Source organism: Genypterus blacodes, unplaced genomic scaffold (genome assembly GCF_046128005.1).
Source record: "Genypterus blacodes isolate CSIRO-AG114 ecotype Tasmania unplaced genomic scaffold, CSIRO-AGI_Gbla_v1 ptg000052l_1, whole genome shotgun sequence".
NCBI classification, from domain to species: Eukaryota; Metazoa; Chordata; class Actinopteri; order Ophidiiformes; family Ophidiidae; genus Genypterus; species Genypterus blacodes.
In genome coordinates this window covers 4433566-4451891 of record NW_027466864.1, presented here as the reverse complement: position 1 = coordinate 4451891, position 18326 = coordinate 4433566, and the positions used below count along the sequence as shown (strand labels likewise).

At 42.4% G+C, this 18326-nt stretch overlaps 2 protein-coding genes across 3 annotated transcripts; both read left to right on the top strand.

The window, feature by feature from the left end:
* Positions 1-1101: 1101 nt before the first annotated feature.
* lta (lymphotoxin alpha (TNF superfamily, member 1)) lies at positions 1102-6220 on the top strand. Of its 2 annotated transcripts, XM_076150221.1 has the most exons (6): positions 1102-1749; positions 3127-3250; positions 3672-3714; positions 3862-3894; positions 4000-4032; positions 5545-6220. In XM_076150221.1, the coding sequence occupies exons 2-6, from the start codon at positions 3128-3130 to the stop codon at positions 5895-5897; spliced, it is 585 nt and encodes a 194-aa protein (XP_076006336.1). In that variant the 5' UTR covers positions 1102-1749; position 3127; the 3' UTR covers positions 5898-6220. The 2 variants fall into 2 exon arrangements, with proteins under 2 accessions (XP_076006336.1, XP_076006337.1); XM_076150222.1 differs by lacking the exon at positions 1102-1749 and having other exon boundaries at positions 2020-3250.
* Positions 6221-14696: 8476 nt separating this feature from the next.
* Positions 14697-16523, top strand: tnfb (tumor necrosis factor b (TNF superfamily, member 2)). Its single transcript, XM_076150189.1, has 4 exons — positions 14697-15044; positions 15131-15188; positions 15293-15352; positions 15625-16523. Exons 1-4 carry the CDS (start codon positions 14841-14843, stop codon positions 16065-16067), a joined length of 765 nt encoding a protein of 254 aa, XP_076006304.1. The 5' UTR covers positions 14697-14840; the 3' UTR covers positions 16068-16523.
* Positions 16524-18326: the final 1803 nt, after the last annotated feature.

The following is an 18326-nucleotide window of genomic DNA, read 5'->3' as shown; positions in this document are numbered from 1 at the left end:
TTTGTGCTTTAACGAAAGAGAAATGAGGTAGGAGAAAGTGGGTGACATTTCATATCTGATGTCCAGGAGAGTTTGTAGTAATCTGGTGTGTTGGGGAGGCCCCCATGGAGCATGAAACCAAAAACAGTGAAGTGAAATGGAATGTGTGTTTCGCTCCCTTCACAACAATCTGCAACTTTCACTACTGTTTTTATATGATAGAGAGACAGGAAGACAGAGAGAGACAGACAAAAAGAGGGAGAGACAGGAGAGAGAAACACGTACAGAGAGAGAAAGAGAAATGCAGTAACTTTTGTTCCTTTACCATCCACACACACACACACACACACACACACACACACACACTGAACTGGTATTTCTGTGTAGTTAATGTTCGCTTCCTGTCACACGCAGCATCTGATTGATGCGTTTTGTGATAACAGAACACGTTGGAATATTTACGGAGCTCAAGTGATTAAAACTTAGCATAGTAAAGTTTGCAGGCAGGGGGAGGGGGGGCTTTCATCTGCCTGGCTCGGTGTTCATGTGGAAAATCCACTTCATCCTCTAATTAGTTTGAAAGAAACTTTAAAAAATTGCTCGTGAGCTGCACCAGTTTACACCAGGCAGACTGAAAGACTCTCTGCCAGCGGTCACAAGGCTTTGACCCCCGACTCAGACTCAGGTCAGGCTCAGCTTCAGGCTCAGCTTCAGGCTCAGCTTCAGGCTCAGCTTCCCGTTGACATTAGTGCCTCGTGACTGGCAGTCTGTGTTCTTACTTTCCAAACCTACCAAAGATGAGAAGGTATGAAATTCTATCAAAGTCAACTCAAGTCATGACAAGTCTTTATTTCTATCTTATTCTAGCCCAATATCACATATAACGTCTTAGATGTCTTTACAGGCCCACAACATCAGGAAAAGTCCTAAACCCACCCAAAGCTCTCTTGGAAGCCGGGGAAAAACTCCAGAGAAATTCTGAATGTAATAAGGAATTCAACTTAGAGGCAGTTTTCTTACATGCAACTCTAAAGTTTCTGGGTGTATTCCAGCTATTCCTGTCAGTGAATATTAAACTCTCTCAGATTCTACAAATGGAAAACATGTGTTTACTTCAAACACACATCCACTCGTATTCAGCTGTGTGTCTTTTGTGATAGAGAAGTCGAAAATCCACATTAAAGCAGCTGTGAGGCAAAAGCAGGTGAGAGTGTCAGCTGGCCTGTTGCTTTCACACATAAAGTATGAAGGAAATTCATCTCCAATCATTCAGTGAGATTTATAGTGTGAAGGAAAAAGTCCCCATCAAATTTGTTTGGGTGTTGAACCCGCTGACCTACAAACATGGGAAATAACAAGCCGCCCACAACAAACATGATGAGTGTGTGAGTGGAGGGGCTGCACCACGGCCACGTTTGCCTTCTCTCTACCTTTGCACGCTTTTTTTCCACGTGCCAAACAGGCGCCACGTTTAAACTTTGTGAAACTTTGATTACATTCCTCAAATAAAAGTTTCATTATCACTCCATTTTTCTCAGTTTCAACCAAGGTGCAATTTACTAAGCAGTATGCATGTGGAGCCACCCACACGTCAGCCTCCTTCCTCCTCTCTGTCTAACCACAACACCCGGCAGTGGATACATAAAAAAAATCCATGTCATCTTCACTTCAGCCTCACGTTAGAGGGGGAAACCCTGCTAATATATGATGTCTCTCAAAGAGAGACAGCACACAGACGCTTCTGGACACCGACAGCACAACACACACTGGGTGAGTCTCAGTTAAGTAAATGAACTTGGTGACTATTTTAAGTGTGTATGGAAATTTTGTCTTAAATTAAGATAACTATGAATAGTAGGACTTATTAGGTGGTGTGTGAATGGACTGTGTAATAATATGTAAGCAGAATATCAAAAACACACACACACACGGGTATTTTTCTCAATTTCTATTGTTTTTCTTAAGAACCTCGTTGCCAATTAGATAATGCAATCAGATGATCCAAAAGACACTCAAATGATGGTCCAGTTCTTGTCTCATTCATCTTGTCAGTGATCAAAATTCAATGTGTACCATTCAGGACAGTGCAGATGTAGATCCATATTAGTATTAATTATTAATATTAATAGGAAAGTGGCTTTGATCCGGTGACCACGTCATCTTTCAAGCTTGTGTGACATTATAAATGTCCTCTTCATTTATTTAACCTTAAGATCCCATTCTTCTCGCAGACTTTGATTGATTGGACTTTGACTTCACTGACTGATGACTTCATTTGGTGTCTTCTCACTCTGACTTTCACAATTTGTACAAATGTATGCTGCTGGCATTTAAAATGACTTGGCCCCACCTGCCAAACCAGTTAAGTCAGTATTTGTCTCCCATCTTAGATTAAATCAAGTGCTGGTCTCCTCCTTGCACCAACCAAACTTGCTTTACTAGACAACTTAGAAACATGTTACTGGAACTCAAACCATATATTCATATAACACAGTGTGTTTGCTCAATGTAAGGCCGTTGCAGGGCGTTGTGCTTGCATACATTACTTTTCCTTATGATCCAATGAGACCTCTCCTCTGAGATGGCTTGATTGACAGCCACTTAATAACAGCGGTTTTGAGTCAATAACGTTAACACACAAAACACACACTGCACGGTTTCATGTGGTCAGGACCTGGAAAGCACCTGTGAAGGTTAAATCCCATGCGCAGCAATACTGAGAGTACGCTCACCCACCAGCCCCTGTTTGTGTGTGTGTTTGTGTCAGTGTGTGTCAGCTCTGGACTACTCCCTGGTCTTGTGATGGCATTTTAGTCATCATTGCAATAACTGGAGGATGGATGGATTTTAAGTGGAGATCATGAGGCAAAATTAATCATCAGACCAATTAATCCTCAATCAGGACCATAACCATTGTGTACATGCAGTTTTACCACGTGATGGGTGGTAACAACGGGTTTGGGGTGTCTTCTGCTCCTTAACCACAGATAAATGTAGTTAAACTGTGAATATGATTTAAACCTGTCTGACCTGGGTTTGTGTGTGTGTGTGTGTGTGTGTGTGTGTGTGTGTGTGTGTGTGTGTGTGTGTGTGTGTGTGTGTGTGTGTGTGTGTGTGTGTGTGTGTGCGCGTGTGTGTGTGTGACAGAATGGGGGGCGAGTCAAGGTCCTCTAGGTACTTGCTGCTGCAGGTGTGGTGTGGCCTCCTCACCGTTGCCATGGTGGTGATGGCTGCAGTTCTCACCTCAATCACACTAAAGACAGCGAAGAAGGTCTGTACTTCTTAATTCTTCCCTCAGAACTTCTCGTATCACAATAATGTTCCAAAATTCATACTCAGTGATGGGGTCGTTCATTTAGAGAACAGATGGTACTGTGATTTAAGAGCTCAAATCAGATGAGTTGAGACAGAGTAATGAATTTAAACACATTTGAGGCGTGTTACTCTATATCAGATGCTCTTCAAATATTTTAAGCAGCTCTAATCTCATTTCCTCCCTGATCCAAACAGCTTGTGCCACCTATACATGTAACATATAACCTCTAGGTGGCAGTGTTGTCATGAGTCAATTACCTGGAAAGCAGAAGGATAACCACCAGGATACCAAACACACCCAACAATAGGTTAATGTTGTGATGATGACGATGATGACGATGATGATGACACCTTGTTTACTTTCTTTTATTATCCAGGATGGTGTCTCTACTTCACATCTAGGCAATACCAGTCAAACAGGTAAGTCGCCTTTGACAACAAATAACATCAATCAAACCAAGCTTGCGGGCTTCACGTTCACTATTCAAGGCTAGATAGATGTTTTCTTAAAATACATGACTCATACATCCACCAAACTGGATCTGACGTGAAGCTTTCCCTCTGCAGCTCACACTGTTCTGGCTCGCTACATGTCAAAAGGTAAGTTACAGATATTTCAGAGCACCAAACTACAGGTTCACTCTATTCAACGTTCACTATATTTTGATACATACACCTCAATAAATAAACTATCTTGCTTTTCAGGATCCCCTCTCTCATACATCCAGCTCACCACGTGTAAGTACACTTCCTCTTCAGGTTCATTATCAGATTTCTACAGCAGTAAACTGAGTAAAACAGCATTATTGATCATTTGGATGTGATTGCCGTCCGTCTGAAGAGTCAGAATCTCAAACATTTATCCAGACATTTTCCTACAAACCCAAATTGGATCCCGGAGCTTCTGACAATTACAAATGTTATTTTCTGACAGAGTACTTCCTGCTAAGACTGTTGGCACCATAAGAACACTGCTTTAGGCGATGCACCTTGCATTTCTGGATCAATTTGCCAGTTTGGTGTTTTTGTTCATTTGTTTTGAAAGCTGAGCACACACAGATAAGATGTGGAGCTGAGGTGATACTTCATGTGTCAAACAGTCATCCAGGGCCTCATGCTTATGTTTGAGCCATCTTTCCATTCATAGCTATTTACTGTCAAGACTGTTGTCACGTTTGTCAGCTGCAGCTACCAAACCTCTTGTTCAGGCAGCTGGAGATCATTCTGAGATTTACTGTAAGTAACTGAAATAGAAAGGAGGAAGAAGGAAAGTGAGTGCAGCAGAAAGTAAATGTCATCAAACTAAGTCATCGTTTCACCTCCTGAATTGGTTTAGGGGAGATTACTTTCAAACCTTTCAGGTTAAAATATGGAAGTGACTCAGAATCAGTCTACAAAATCAAACTCTACCCATTTGTCTAAAAGCTGGATCTGTGGTTTCCTCATTATTGGAAACTTCCAGCGGTGGTTTTCTGTGTCACAAACATCAAAACACAAACAACAAATCCTTAATCCAGGACTGAAACTTACCTAAATGCTTGATATGTTCTGAATTTTAAAAATATAACATAACAAAGGACTTAAATCACTTTGCTTTACACACACATGCTCATGTGTTGTTGTTAGCTCATGATAGCAGAAACACAACAACACACATTGTGAATGTGGCTCACCTGGGTCCTGCCATAGCTGACCGGCAATATGCCTGATTTAAAGTCTGCTAACTGCAGAAGCAGCTGATCGTTAGCACAAAGAGTATTTGGATCATACCGAGCACTCAGATTAGACAGTGGAGAAGTGGATTATGCTGCAGTTTGGCTTGAGAAATGTGTAAATTATAAACCTCTTTAATTTAACAATCCTTTAACAATGCTAGCCTGCGCAATCTTGTAAAGACTTAAGTGTTCACCACACACAGATTCACACGTCGACACGCTGAAGCCTCAGTGCAGCCTCGTCATGTTTCCAGCCTCGTACACTCTGTTCCTCTCACCTCTGCCGCCTTCCTGTCTGAAGTGGGTTCCAAAACCCACAACAAACCCAGAATAAACCCAGAACAGAGCTCTCATGTGGGCGACACCAAGTAAAGACAACACATCATCGCATTGTCAGGGAAATAAAGGTGTAGATGATCTTTGGCATGTATAGAAACCTCTGATAATGTGAGAGTGACTGTAATGAGTCGACAATCTGCACTAAAGAGGCCTGCTTATGTAATAGCTCAGCATATGTTGGTGTGATCTCCTGCAGCTCTGCACGGACACTCGTGGCAAAACGACATCAACATTCCCAGCTGTGACTCCTGTTCCCTCGTTCTGCATGAGAACTCCGTCCACTGCACCAAGAGTGGACTCTACTTCTTCTACGCACAAGTCAACTTCAGCAAGGACAGCAGTCAGACAAAATCTGTCATGTTGACCAGAGACTTCAGAGTTGATAAAAATGTGAAGTTGCTGGTTGAGGGGACTTTCCCCGTCACCACTGAAGGCTCGGTGTGGGTGTCCCAGATTGTCTTTCTTGAAGACCTAGACAGCATCAGCTTCAAAATCACCGATGATTTCCAGAAAGAGGGAACCTACTGGGGAGTCTATGAGCTCCACTGACTCAACAGGTCTGCAGGATTTGTTACTGTAGAGGCGAGACGAGTCACAATCATGCACAGCAACCATGGCAACAAGTGAAACTCACAGACCCTTTGGTACTTGTAATTTATAATCAATCCAATGCTCAAATGTATGCAGTCTGCCTGTTCAAAGCTCAGAAAGAATCCGATTGCATCCACAAACACGTCACAGCCTTTCCTTACATCTGTATGTGACAGGCTTAGAACTTATCAATCAACCCTCGTCCTCTTACAATTTCATGCTAATACAAATCCACCAAAAAGACAGAGTCAGTGATTTTTTCTTTTAAGGGCCAAAGGGCTTTTAATGATGATTTAGACCTTAATGAGACACTAAAATACTCCAATAAAACCACTAAAACTAATCAGATTCTGTGGCCAGTTGGAAACTCCATAAAACAGGATGAGGAATGTTTTAATTGCAGGTTTTACTGACTGAAACCTTTGAAACTGCTGAGTGAACAAGCATAAATTCACATCGTATTGGCCCTGGACAGTACAGTGGCAAGGTGACACAGTGGCCTGAACTGAGTGCTGCCATGGGAAACTTTAAGCTAAATAACTTGACAATGAATGTAAAACGTTTGTGTATCAATGTTGTTGTTGTTTAAACTATGATTTACTTGTTTAATTTATGGAGTGATGGTGTAATATCAAGGATGTGAATGAAATAAATGTGATTAAACGTATTGTTAACTCCTTTCAAGCTGCCAACTCACCACACGGTGGCGCCACCTTCCACCTAATGATGAAACAAAACATTGCATCACATTAGTCTGCCACACACTTTAATCAACTTTAATCCACTAAACCCTCTATATAAGCCACCGATGCACAGACTCTTAATGATCTCTGCAGGCTCTCCAGACTGGAGTGTTACTCAGTTTAATGGCCTGAGGTTACAACTGCAGTGACATTTAATTCATCCTAAAGGTACCAAACAGGAAGCCACACACTTGCTGCAGTATCAGTCAATGCTACTTCCCTTTCTGTCATGCATCCACAGGCAATGACATGATGCACATTGCACGCAGTAAGACTTGGACTCCAGTGTGTGTGTGTGTATGACTGACAGAATGTTGTGAGCAGTGGAGGGAGAAGAGTCTGAGCGTCAACGACACACTGTAAAAAATACTTGTGAATTTGAGATGTTATTCTATTTCACAAAATTTTATGATTTTCAGGAAATTTACATCAGAATTAGGATCTTTGAGGTATTTAATGTTCACTGACCCGGTCTAAGAGCCATGGAACAGGTAGAAAAAGCCTCTACATGGCGTTATATCTTCAGTCGGGCAGTAATATGTTCGCTGTTGCCTCTGAAAGTGTTTAACTAATGACTTGCCCTCAAATGCCTCTATCTTTCATGTACCACAAGTTTATATCCCTATAGTGACACCACATAATAATAGTCTGTATAGCAGCCAATAACAGGCTATGTTCATGCTGAGGTTCATGTAGTTTGTCTAATCTTAAGTGTTACTTTCCTTTTTCTATCAGCAGGTAATCACTGCTCCTTAACAGGTTGAGAAATATCTGTATCTTCTGTAACATCTTTAGATTATGTTAAAAACATTGCATATGCTGAATGTAAAATAGATTTAAGCAAACAAATACAGGATAGATATGTGAAGTGGATTAAAAAGTATAATACCTCCCTCTGAAATGTAGAAGAGACAAGCAGGAGGAACTACAGCAGACTGAACTATTAGCACAGCCCCTAAATGTCTAAAGTCTCAGCCTGAACATTCAACTCATACAGATTCAACATTTAAACCTTAAAAGGAACCTTAATGACGGCACAATGGCCCCCCGTAATTCGTGGGGAGTCCCTGTAATGTGACTGCTGAAACAGGTATTTGCCCCTATGTGAGGACAAGGGAACACACACACACACACACACACACACACACACACACACACTCAGTAAAACCAGATACGAAAGGGCTTAACGTGAGCTGACAAACATTCACAAAACACACGCGTGAACCCTCTGCACTCCAGGATGACATCATCTCTTACAGGTATTCAGCACTGACTGCATCACACACTTGTGCCTTTGTTCTGCTTTGCCTTTGTCGTGCCACGCTTGGTTAGTGGAGCGTTCAGGCATTTACGGTTGCTTAGTCAGACCTCTAATAACAGAGAACAGGAGCGGCCCGAGTTGATTTGTAATCAAACAAGAAATTTCACTTATTTAAGGACAGGAAACAATGTTTTGAAAGGAGCACTGTTGCTCTCATAGCTGGCAGGAGGGAGCCGATACACTGATACACTGATACACTGATACACTGATACAGACCAAGCAAACACAGAAGCTACCTATATTTATTGATTAACCATTTATGGTTTGGAGGTGAAGTTAACACATCGTGCGTATCTTTATGTTGACGATGGATTTAATGTAGCCAAGTTACACACAGCTTCAATTCTCCATAGGCGCTCACAAGCTCCCAACACAACTTATGACCGTTTAAAGATCATTTACACATCCAACACAAACTATTTACTGGAAGACTTTGTCATATTGTGAGGGAAACATTCTAAGGGTAAACACGAGTCAAGAGACAACTGAGTGAGAGTAAGACACAACATCAGAGAGTAAAAAGCTCTGCACTGATCATCAGCTGTCCTAAAGTTTCATTTGATTTCAAATGATTGACAAGCGGTTTGAGCAATAATATTTCCTATTTCCAGACTTTATAGAGGCCCAGCAGCTCAGTGAACCAAACCATGGCTCCATGAGGTAAACTGAAGGATTAGTCTCCATCTATGTCATCAGATATGTGAGGAAATGTGCCATAACACTGGAAGATCCAACAGACACAATGACAACAAGACACCCACTGAGTGAAAACACAGCCACCGGTGCTGTGGGGGGAACTTGCATTAACAATTGAATAAGCTAACGGCAGATGGGGGTGAAAGTTTTAGATTTAATTTCTTCAACAGCACTTTCGAGCCGACAGCTAATCAATCTTATTTAAAACTGCTCGTAAACAACTTCCCCTAATGTGCCGAGCCTCTGGCTTGCTGAGCATTCAATATAATTGCGTGTATCTTTCATAGTTCTCTCTTCATTTCGGTAACTTAAAAAGTAGTCTTTGCAATCACGGTTTGTTTACTCTTCTTTGTTTGGTTATTTAGAGAAGGAGCCCACAGTCAGTCAGTCAGTCAGTCAGTCAGTCAGTCAGCTGACGAACCTGAGGGTCACACGATTGCTCACATGACAATAATCACATTTAACTAAATCACCTCATTCCAAACAAGAGAGTAATGATCACGTATTGCTGTGAGTTTAGATCATTCTGTTCTTGCTCCTAAGTGTTGAACGCTTCAATCTTTGATTGAAGCGCTCTGGTTCCAACAGCAAAACTATTAAGCTCTCTTAGGAGACGCATATGTTGCGTAGACTTGACTGTGAGAAGCAGCTTGGCCCTGCAGGGGGGAGTTTAATTTCATCAACTTAGAGTCAGGATGATGATTCAAATGCAATATTCCTGAAGTAAACATGTGGATGTTTACAGTGCGGTCATTATTGCACGAAGGCCGAATCGAAACCACTTTAAAAGTGACATCATATCCAGCCTGGCACACTGGCTCATTAGTCTGGGAGATCATCTTCCTATCGTCACTTCCTCTTTCTGTCTGTGATGTAATGTCCTAAGTGGTGCGGATCACTTGATTCTCAGTCATGTTGTCAGGATGTAAAGTACATCCTGTATTCCAGTGTGAGCTTTTTATATTTGTTTGTCTAAATCACATGTGCATGATGAACCGGCCACTCGTCATGTGATAGAGTCTATGGCCTGCGTGCTAAACAAACAGGAAGTGTTTCCCAAATGAGATAGAAGTGGAAGAAGTGTTAATAAAATCAGCTGTGAGTGGAGAGTCTGTTTAACACTAACTACATGTCCACAATGAGCCGGAAATGGTCCGTGTGTTTCTACAGTTGTGCTCAGCTTCATGAAATGCAGGCTGTGTTTGTGTGTGTGTGTGTGTGTGTGTGTGTGTGTGTGTGTGTGTGTGTGTGTGGGACGTGACATTTATATCTGAAGAATGAGGGGAAGTCTGAAGATGGTGTTGCTTGCATCCCTCAAAGATCACCAATGTGACGCCCTCGTGCTAAAATCTCCCATCTTATGTCGCCGTTTCCCTGTGACTCCGTCGTATATTCGCCTTATTTTGTTGTGGTGAGTAAAAGTCAAGCAGCGCAGTAAAATGATTTCCAACATAAGCGAAGCATCAAGTGCCATTTTTCTCGATTCTGGCTCTGCAAACTGGCTTACAGGATACTAACAATCGTTTCTGTCTAATTCTAGCTGGGAGGCAGTCGGATTGAAGTAGGAAGTAGGTCAAAATGAACCTCGTCGCTGGCAAGGTTTATTTCTTCACTTCTTGGAGGAAAATCCTGTTTGTAGGTCTCAGCCAGCGACAGGAATGACTTAGTATGATTCCTGTTCCAACTGCACCCTCAACAATTGAACAACATTGAGGTTAAGGTTAAAAGAAATCCTTCACTGTACGCCAGGTTCACCTCCACATACTGTAAGTCTCCAAAGGTCAAATAGTTGAACTGTATCTCTCTCTGTTTCTTAGTCACACTCCAAACTTCTCTTCTTTCACTAAATCTGCCCCGGTTAGAACTGAAACCCTGCGTGAAGGCGTGCGACAGCTTTCATCGGCAGCCTGTAAGCAGTTTTAATAAGCTCCGTCTCTCCGTGTCAACACTAAGATCTCGTCAACGTACTCACCCAACTTAGAGCCAATCACCACTATCATCGGCATCGGTGCATTTCCTCAGGTTATCTAACGCACACAGATGACGTAAACCTGCACAGCCTCTAACCTCCAGCTGAGACAAGGATCAGCTGCTGTGGGTAACGTAGCAACGCTTTGGATCTGCATTCCCCCATATTTTTACAGTCATACATTTATTGTTTTGGTGGAGGTGAAATTCTTGAAGCTAATTCTTGATTTGAGCCAAATAAAATGCAGCATTTTATAATTTGGTTCATTTAGATTGGGATAATAATCCATCGGGTCGCATTGGAGCCTCTCCCGGCATTCAATGGGCCAGAGACAGTTTACAACCACAGCAGGTCATCAGTGTATGAGAGGGCCAACACCCACACCCACACTGACACACACACACACACACAAATATACAGAATCTCCGCACAGAAAAGACCTTGGCTGGATTTGAACTCGGGACCTTCGCAATTGTGACACAAAGTCACGCCGAGCACAACACCCACAGAAACTGAAGAGCAGCTACATTATGATACATTATATGATATGATAAGAAAAGAGACTCATCTGACTACATCCTCATGAGGTTCATCACACACACACACACACACACACACACACACACACACACACACACACACAGAAGTCGCTCTTGCTGTTAATTTGAAGGTTTTGGTTGAATAATAAAATATATTCTCCTGAAATATACCAAATCTATTGATAATCTGTTATTTCTGAGTTCTACTCCTGGCAGTCAGATCGAAGGACCTAATGAGACTCAAACCACCCGAGTTCAGACACGGCTGATGGTTTCCAGGTTGCCAGACGAGTAAGGTGGCAGTGGAAGTCACCTTGCGTTTGTGGTTGAACCTGCTTCTGGCCTAGTTTCATCCCCGACACACTAACAGCTCCGTCTGAGCCCACACACGGCAAAACTGAAACCTGTCATGGGGATGGTTTCTCTCTTCAGACACACACACCTGAGACTGAATGAACCACACTAAGCTGGAAATGTGGGCCCAAACAAGCCGCCTCATTCGCCCACAGTATCTCTCCTCCTCCGCTTCCTCCCTCCTTGGCCTCCCACCCTTCTTCCTTCCTACTCTCCTTATTTCCCCCCTCCCCATTCTTTCCTGCCCTGGGGTGCGTGTAACGTCTTCTACACGATGACCACAAGCTGGAAGTTCATGATGGGACACATGAGCAAAAATCTGAGCAGAACAAAAGAGGCCTTTTATCAAACAGCACCAAATATGGTAGGGGGGCTGTGCCACCAATATTGCACAGATAAGTGCAATGACAACAGAGGAGGAAACGTGATCCTTAGTCTCAAACTGTGGAAATTTTGTTTGGAGCTCAGTTTTCTCTTCCACCATGAAAAGAGTGAGTTGTCTCCTGGTGGAATTCCAGTGGGAGTTTGGGAGTTACATATTACAGATGACCTTTGACATTACATCACAGAGGGGAAATTGTCTGAATAGTTCAACAGATTGTTCAAACTATCCCAACTATCCCAACTACTGTGGGAGGGAGTGGCTTAGTGGGTAGTGCTTCCGCTTGGGAACCGGAGGGTTGCCGGTTCGAGCCCCTGCCGAGGTGCCCCTGAGCAAGGCACCGAACCCTCAAGTGCTCCCCCCTCTGCGAAGGGTGGTAATGTAATGTAAGTCGCTTTGGATAAAAGCGTCTGCCAAATGATCGTAATGTAATGTAATGTATAACAGTCTTCAAAGTTACAGTATGGTACGATGAAAAGTGACAACACTGTTTCACTTTCCTCTTAAAATGAGAACTACAACTTAGATCAACGTAAGCTCATCACATATAGCTGGGGAGGGATGGATGGATGGATGAATTCGACATTGACTCAAGCTAAATAAAAGTAGCTCATAGTTAAGTTTGGAAAATCCACCAAAGAGGTGACATGAGGATTTTCATGATGTTGGGCACAAAACAGAAAAACAAAACCGCGTTTTTGGCTTTGGTTTTCCGGTCTACTTACTCCTTCCATCCCGAATTCTTCAAAACTGCGGAGTCAATCAGTTTCACGCTGTTGTTGATTAACTCCCTATACTTTTGGGATTTGTATTGTTGCTACAGCAGCATGCATCACACACATGTTAATGCCTCAGTAACAGCGCATGGATCGTTATGAAAGCGATACTCTGGCAACATTTCATATGATTTCCTTGTCGTGCGAAATAGCTGACCCTAGACGTTTGGCTCGGCACTCTGACTGTGTTTGTATTTTGTTTAATCTTAGTAGGACTTCTACTGCAGGATTGTTGTGTTATTGGTGACATACGGTATTCAGACTCTTCTCTCTTCACTGAGCAAAACAAATATAAATCAGGACTATTTAAATTGTAAATAGTAATGTTGGAGTGTTGCGTTCGTCAACAGCTCCACTTGTGTTGTAATCGTATTTATCATGTGAATTAGGCAGCGATGGTGGATGAGTAAGCAGGAAGGACTGTAAGGGATATGTGTGAGTGTGTGTGTGTGTGTGTGTGTGTTCGTGATGGTGCATTCTGCAACATCTTGTGGTTGATTTGTGTTTGCATGTAGGAACATATCAGCCAAAACCAAATTCGGAGGTGAGATTTCACGTCTGCTTTCTCCCCGCTGACGCTCTTTAACCTACAGCGTTGCGACACTTCAATCCGAGATACACACATTTCACCAAAAAAAACCCACATTGCGCACCGAGTAGACATAAACTAGAAAGCATTTGAGCGAGAGAGAGATCAACAACTGCTGCTTAAGGCAAAAAAAAACAGGAATTACTGAAGTTCAGACATGAGTGAGGCCTGCACACATCGCATGTTCTGCTCCTACACTAACAAACAAGCAAGAAAGTGAAATGAGGAACTACAGGCAGAGGAACGGACCAATAAGGAGAAGTGTGTGCAAACCTGTTGTTCAGTAGTTTCATCATCTCACTGTTCTGAAACAGAAAGACGAGAGCTGCCAAGTTTTCTCTTTTGAAACTGTGCTGTACATTCTGAAGGGAAATGAAAAGGGAAGTTGAATGTTAAATATGTGACAAATGAGAGTTGTACACAATAAGATCCTCAGCGCAGATCATTTACACTGATTAACAGGTGGACTGTTTACTCTATGGGACATTTTTGAGGGATTTGAAAGCATCTGGTGTGATCTGACCTCAAAGCGGTGGCGAGCTGGGGGAGTTATGCGTAAGCCTCAGTACTTACAGACTGAGCTTACAGTCTGTGGGTGGCTCCAGCTCCATAAACACACTGTGTGTTTGTACGTTTGCATCTGGCTCTGATTTGTCTGTGTGAAAGAAGAAGAAGTTGATTACTTAAGTAAAAAGTAAAATTTGTCCTCAGAATTCTATCTAACCCATGGAAGTACAGTACAAGTTGTCCAGAATGTTTCCTGTCAGTGTGTTCATTTGTCATATATAATAAAATACAAATAAATAAATAAATACCAGAAAATGATTTGATATATATTAATTAATCATTATTAATCATTACAGCAGTTTCCTCCTGAAAATCGAATAGTTTGAGGACATTTCTTTACCCGGCAACAGCAGTATTTTATGATCTCATCTAGGGTTGAAAGTAAAATCTCCTATCTAACCAGTAACCAGTAGCTACAATCATCAGACAAATGATTGATAGGCAGATGTAGTGATAGTAAAGAGGATTATATACCTGAGTTGTATTCTTCCAAAATGAAAATACTCAAGTAAAGTATCGTAGCTTCAAAACTCTACCCGAAGGGACTACTTGAGAAAACTTCCAGTCTTGAGTGGATGTAGAGTATCTATCAGTGTTTGTGTATCTGTTTGTGTTATGACACCATGTAATTTTTCCAAAAACCGAAAGTGGCAGGCAAACACTTTCCCATCCCGAAAACCATGATTCCCATCGGGGGTTCTGGCCCCTGGCAAAATTCCAGCAAAGATTCGTTGACTTTTCCTTCCCTTCGGCCCAGGTCGCTCCGCTGCCGGCTGCTCTGTCTCCACTTACACAGTGACATCACTGGAGTTTCCCTTCTGCAGAAGCGGCAGCCACAGCATAAATACTACAAGCTCTCTGGCAGCAACTTCACTCTAACACAATAGCAACACGAAGGAAACACCTGAAGGCACAGCAGGGGTTTAGAAAAGGATTTGACTCAGCAGCTCAGTGTTCTGCACATCATGGTGGCATACACAGCCGCACCAGCAGACTTGGAGATGGGCCTCGGGGAGATGGGCCTCACGGAGAGGACGGTAGTTCTGGTTGAGAAGAAGTCATCCATGGGACGGATATGGAAGCTGTGCGGGGCCCTTATGACTGTGGCCATGTGTGTGGGGGCCACCCTGTTTGTAGCGTGGCAGTGGAACGGGAGGCCAGGAACATCGGTAAGGAGCGACTCTGTCTCTGAATTTCATCAAACATTGTGTGGGATTTCTGTGTTTGGATCTCTCATCAACCTTTTCATGCACAGGTCCTATCAGGCCAACCGGAAGCGCTGATTGAGAAGGACGCTGGCGCTGAGACAACAGGTGATTATACGCATGCTTGCTCCTTTCCAAACCACACAGGGTTCTGTTGGCTTCTGTTTGAATGATTTGAGACCAGCAGCTCACATTTGAATGAATTTCCTCAGATCCCCACCACACACTGAGACGAATCAGCAGCAAAGCCAAGGCAGCCATCCATTTAGAAGGTGAGTCAGCGCCTACTTTGATTTGCCTTTCTGCAAACAATGAGCCCATGGTCGAGTCTTTAAAAGAGCCATTCACACTCATACGTAATGGTTCCCTTTCCAGAAACAATGACAGGAAGCTGCTGAATTAGCTATTGATTGAACTTGTGTCATGACTCATTCCAAAATCCGGAGAGGAAACCTGTTCATTGTTCTCTCCACTGTCTGACACCTGTTAGAGGGCAGAACTCCAGGTGGTTCAAAGCTGTAACAGTCGTTCTTTATGTTTCTAGGCAGCTACGAAGACAGCAAGACCCTGCTGGAGTGGAGGAACGGTCAGGGCCAGGCGTTTGCCCAGGGAGGCTTCAAGCTGGTGAACAACCAGATCATTATCCCGCAAACCGGCCTGTACTTCGTCTACAGCCAGGCGTCCTTCAGAGTCTCCTGCAACGAGGGCGATGAGGAGAGGAAACGCCACGCACCTCTGAGCCACCGAATTTGGCGCTACTCAGACTCGGTGGGCAACAAAGCCTCGCTGATGAGCGCAGTGAGGTCGGCCTGCCAGAATTCGGCGCAGGAAGACAGCTACCAAGTGGGAGAGGGCTGGTACAACGCCATCTACCTGGGCGCCGTGTTTCAGCTCCACAAAGGGGACAAACTGTGGACAGAGACCAATCAGCTGGCAGAGCTGGAGACAGAAGAGGGCAAAACGTTCTTTGGTGTGTTTGCACTTTGATGTGGTGGTAAAATTGCTACGATTGTGGGTTATGATACTAAAACAGGAGGTACTAAGCTCTGCAGGGTGCCAGCATCTTTACCTTTTATTGTTTTTGTTCTTACTATTATTCATCTTCACGGTGATGTCATGAGTTAAAAATCTCAATGGAGATTCGTTTGAGAGCCGAACAGGCAAGAAACCGATTTTAAAATTCTATGAACTGTAACAGTTTGCGACATTATTTCTATTTTAGGCACTTTTTGTACAAGAGTTACGCTGACCTGAGATTGTAGAATAGAGACGATGACTCAGCTCTTAAGCAAAGAGTTTAGGCTCAAGAGTGATTGAATCCTTCAATAATATGTACAGTTCTATACTGTCACTGTGTATGTATTTATTTCTATTTATTTTAATTTAAATCTTTGGGTGTCGGTATTGTTGAAGATTATAATGTATTTATACTTTTATTTTGGATTTTACATTAAATACAAAGAACAAAAATATAATACCAAGTTGTGATTTTGTCTCTTCAAAGGTCTGAATCTTTGCTTAGTTTGAGATATAAAGCAGAGATTTGCAGCTTACTCTCTGCAGCGGCTCCGTCTATGATCTGAAAATTCCTCCTCAGCCAGCAAATACTTCCTTTGTTAGATCAGACAAGAGGAGGGGAATTTCCTGCTTTTTTTTGGTGTCTCGCTGACTGCTGTGTCAGGTGGAGGCCCACAGAAGCCTCAGCCCAGAGCGGGTTTTCCCCAGCGACACCCCTCCCCAACACACACACACACACACACACACACACACACACACACACACACACACACACACACACACACACACACACACACACACACAGCCTCCCGCACCTTCCCCCTTCCCTCCATTACCACATACCTCTTCTTCAGTCAGCTGGAAAAGGACAAGACATGGGAGTGTGTGTGTGTGTGTGTGTGTGCGCGTGTGGTGATGAGGAAGTTGGAACACAGCTGGTTTTGTTGCGTCGTCATGTTCAAAGACACATACACAGTTCATGGGTCGTACACATATTTCTGTGAAACATTCGCTCATTGTCACTCTAATGAGTTTCCCATCAGGCTTTGCAGCTGCTTATTGTGTAAAACACGACTTCAAACTTGAATTTAATCATCATCTCATCTTCAGGGTTTGTTTGATCTTTTATGGGGCGAGCTCATGTGGAAAATAAAATCATGTTTCACTGACAAACGCACGCAGCCTGATGGAGTTAATTGTGCAAAGGTCAATACCATAATGAACCAATGAAGCAATAAATAATCGCTGACACCTAGTGGATGATGTAAATATGCTCCAGTGGGATAACAGAGAGAACTCAATCAATAAACCTGTGAAAAATAAGGAAATGATAAAATATTGCATTCACGCTTTTGCAATAATAAATTGAGTTTACAAAATATTTACTACTTCTATCTACACACTTGTAGATTAAGATATCGTGTCCATAAAGGCAACAAAAAAACACAAATAAGTATCACACAAGTATTCAAATACTCAGAATGCAAAACACATCACTCACACACTGAAGTACCCAGTGAAAAACAACAGTTTTATTTGAGCATGTACTCATATATTTGCATACACATAATCTGAAATATATTAACATTTAAGATCTTAGATATATTGAATACAAATATCCCCAAATCCATGTATACTGTCATATACTGCATGAGCAAGGTTATAGAACATCTCCTAAACGTTTGATGTGTGTCTATGTTACACTCTCAGTTCCAGGTACTGCACAGTTAATAACTCAAGTCTATTTCATTCATTGATGACCGGCTCGGTGCCCTGAGCCAAAATGATTCTAATATCAGACACATAAAGTTGAATAACCAGTTTGTACAGTTTAAAGTGCACACTGAAATAGAATATAGTCAAAAATATTGTCGTAGTGCTATTTGACCTGTTGATAAAGCCGTCAGGTGTCCGTCGCTTTATAAAATCTGGAGATAGCTCATGAATGAAATAGTACATCCACATTAACTGCTCAATAAATATTAACTTCACTTCTACCGTCTTTGATACAAGTACAGCTGTAGTTATCCAAAGGCAAGATAAGAAATAAAACAGAGGGAAGAGAAAAGAATCCGACAACACCAGGGTGAGAATCAGCTTAGACTGTCTGGAATGGAAAACATAAACATTTAAAAAGAAAACTCAGGAGAATGATGTGTAACAAAATCACAAATATATAACATCTGTGCTTTCTCTGAATATCTACAGGAATATCCATCAAACCTCTGC

Excerpts from the sequence above, each read along its gene's own strand:
- lta (XM_076150221.1), top strand. The coding sequence starts at position 3,128 with ATGGGGGGCGAGTCAAGGTCCTCTAGGTACTTGCTGCTGCAGGTGTGG. Across the intron at positions 3,251-3,671 it reads CACTAAAGACAGCGAAGAAG|GATGGTGTCTCTACTTCACA; the intron begins GTCTGTACTTCT and ends TTTATTATCCAG. Across the intron at positions 3,895-3,999 it reads GGCTCGCTACATGTCAAAAG|GATCCCCTCTCTCATACATC; the intron begins GTAAGTTACAGA and ends CTTGCTTTTCAG.
- tnfb (XM_076150189.1), top strand. The coding sequence starts at position 14,841 with ATGGTGGCATACACAGCCGCACCAGCAGACTTGGAGATGGGCCTCGGG. Across the intron at positions 15,045-15,130 it reads ACGGGAGGCCAGGAACATCG|GTCCTATCAGGCCAACCGGA; the intron begins GTAAGGAGCGAC and ends TTTCATGCACAG. Across the intron at positions 15,189-15,292 it reads CGCTGGCGCTGAGACAACAG|ATCCCCACCACACACTGAGA; the intron begins GTGATTATACGC and ends GAATTTCCTCAG.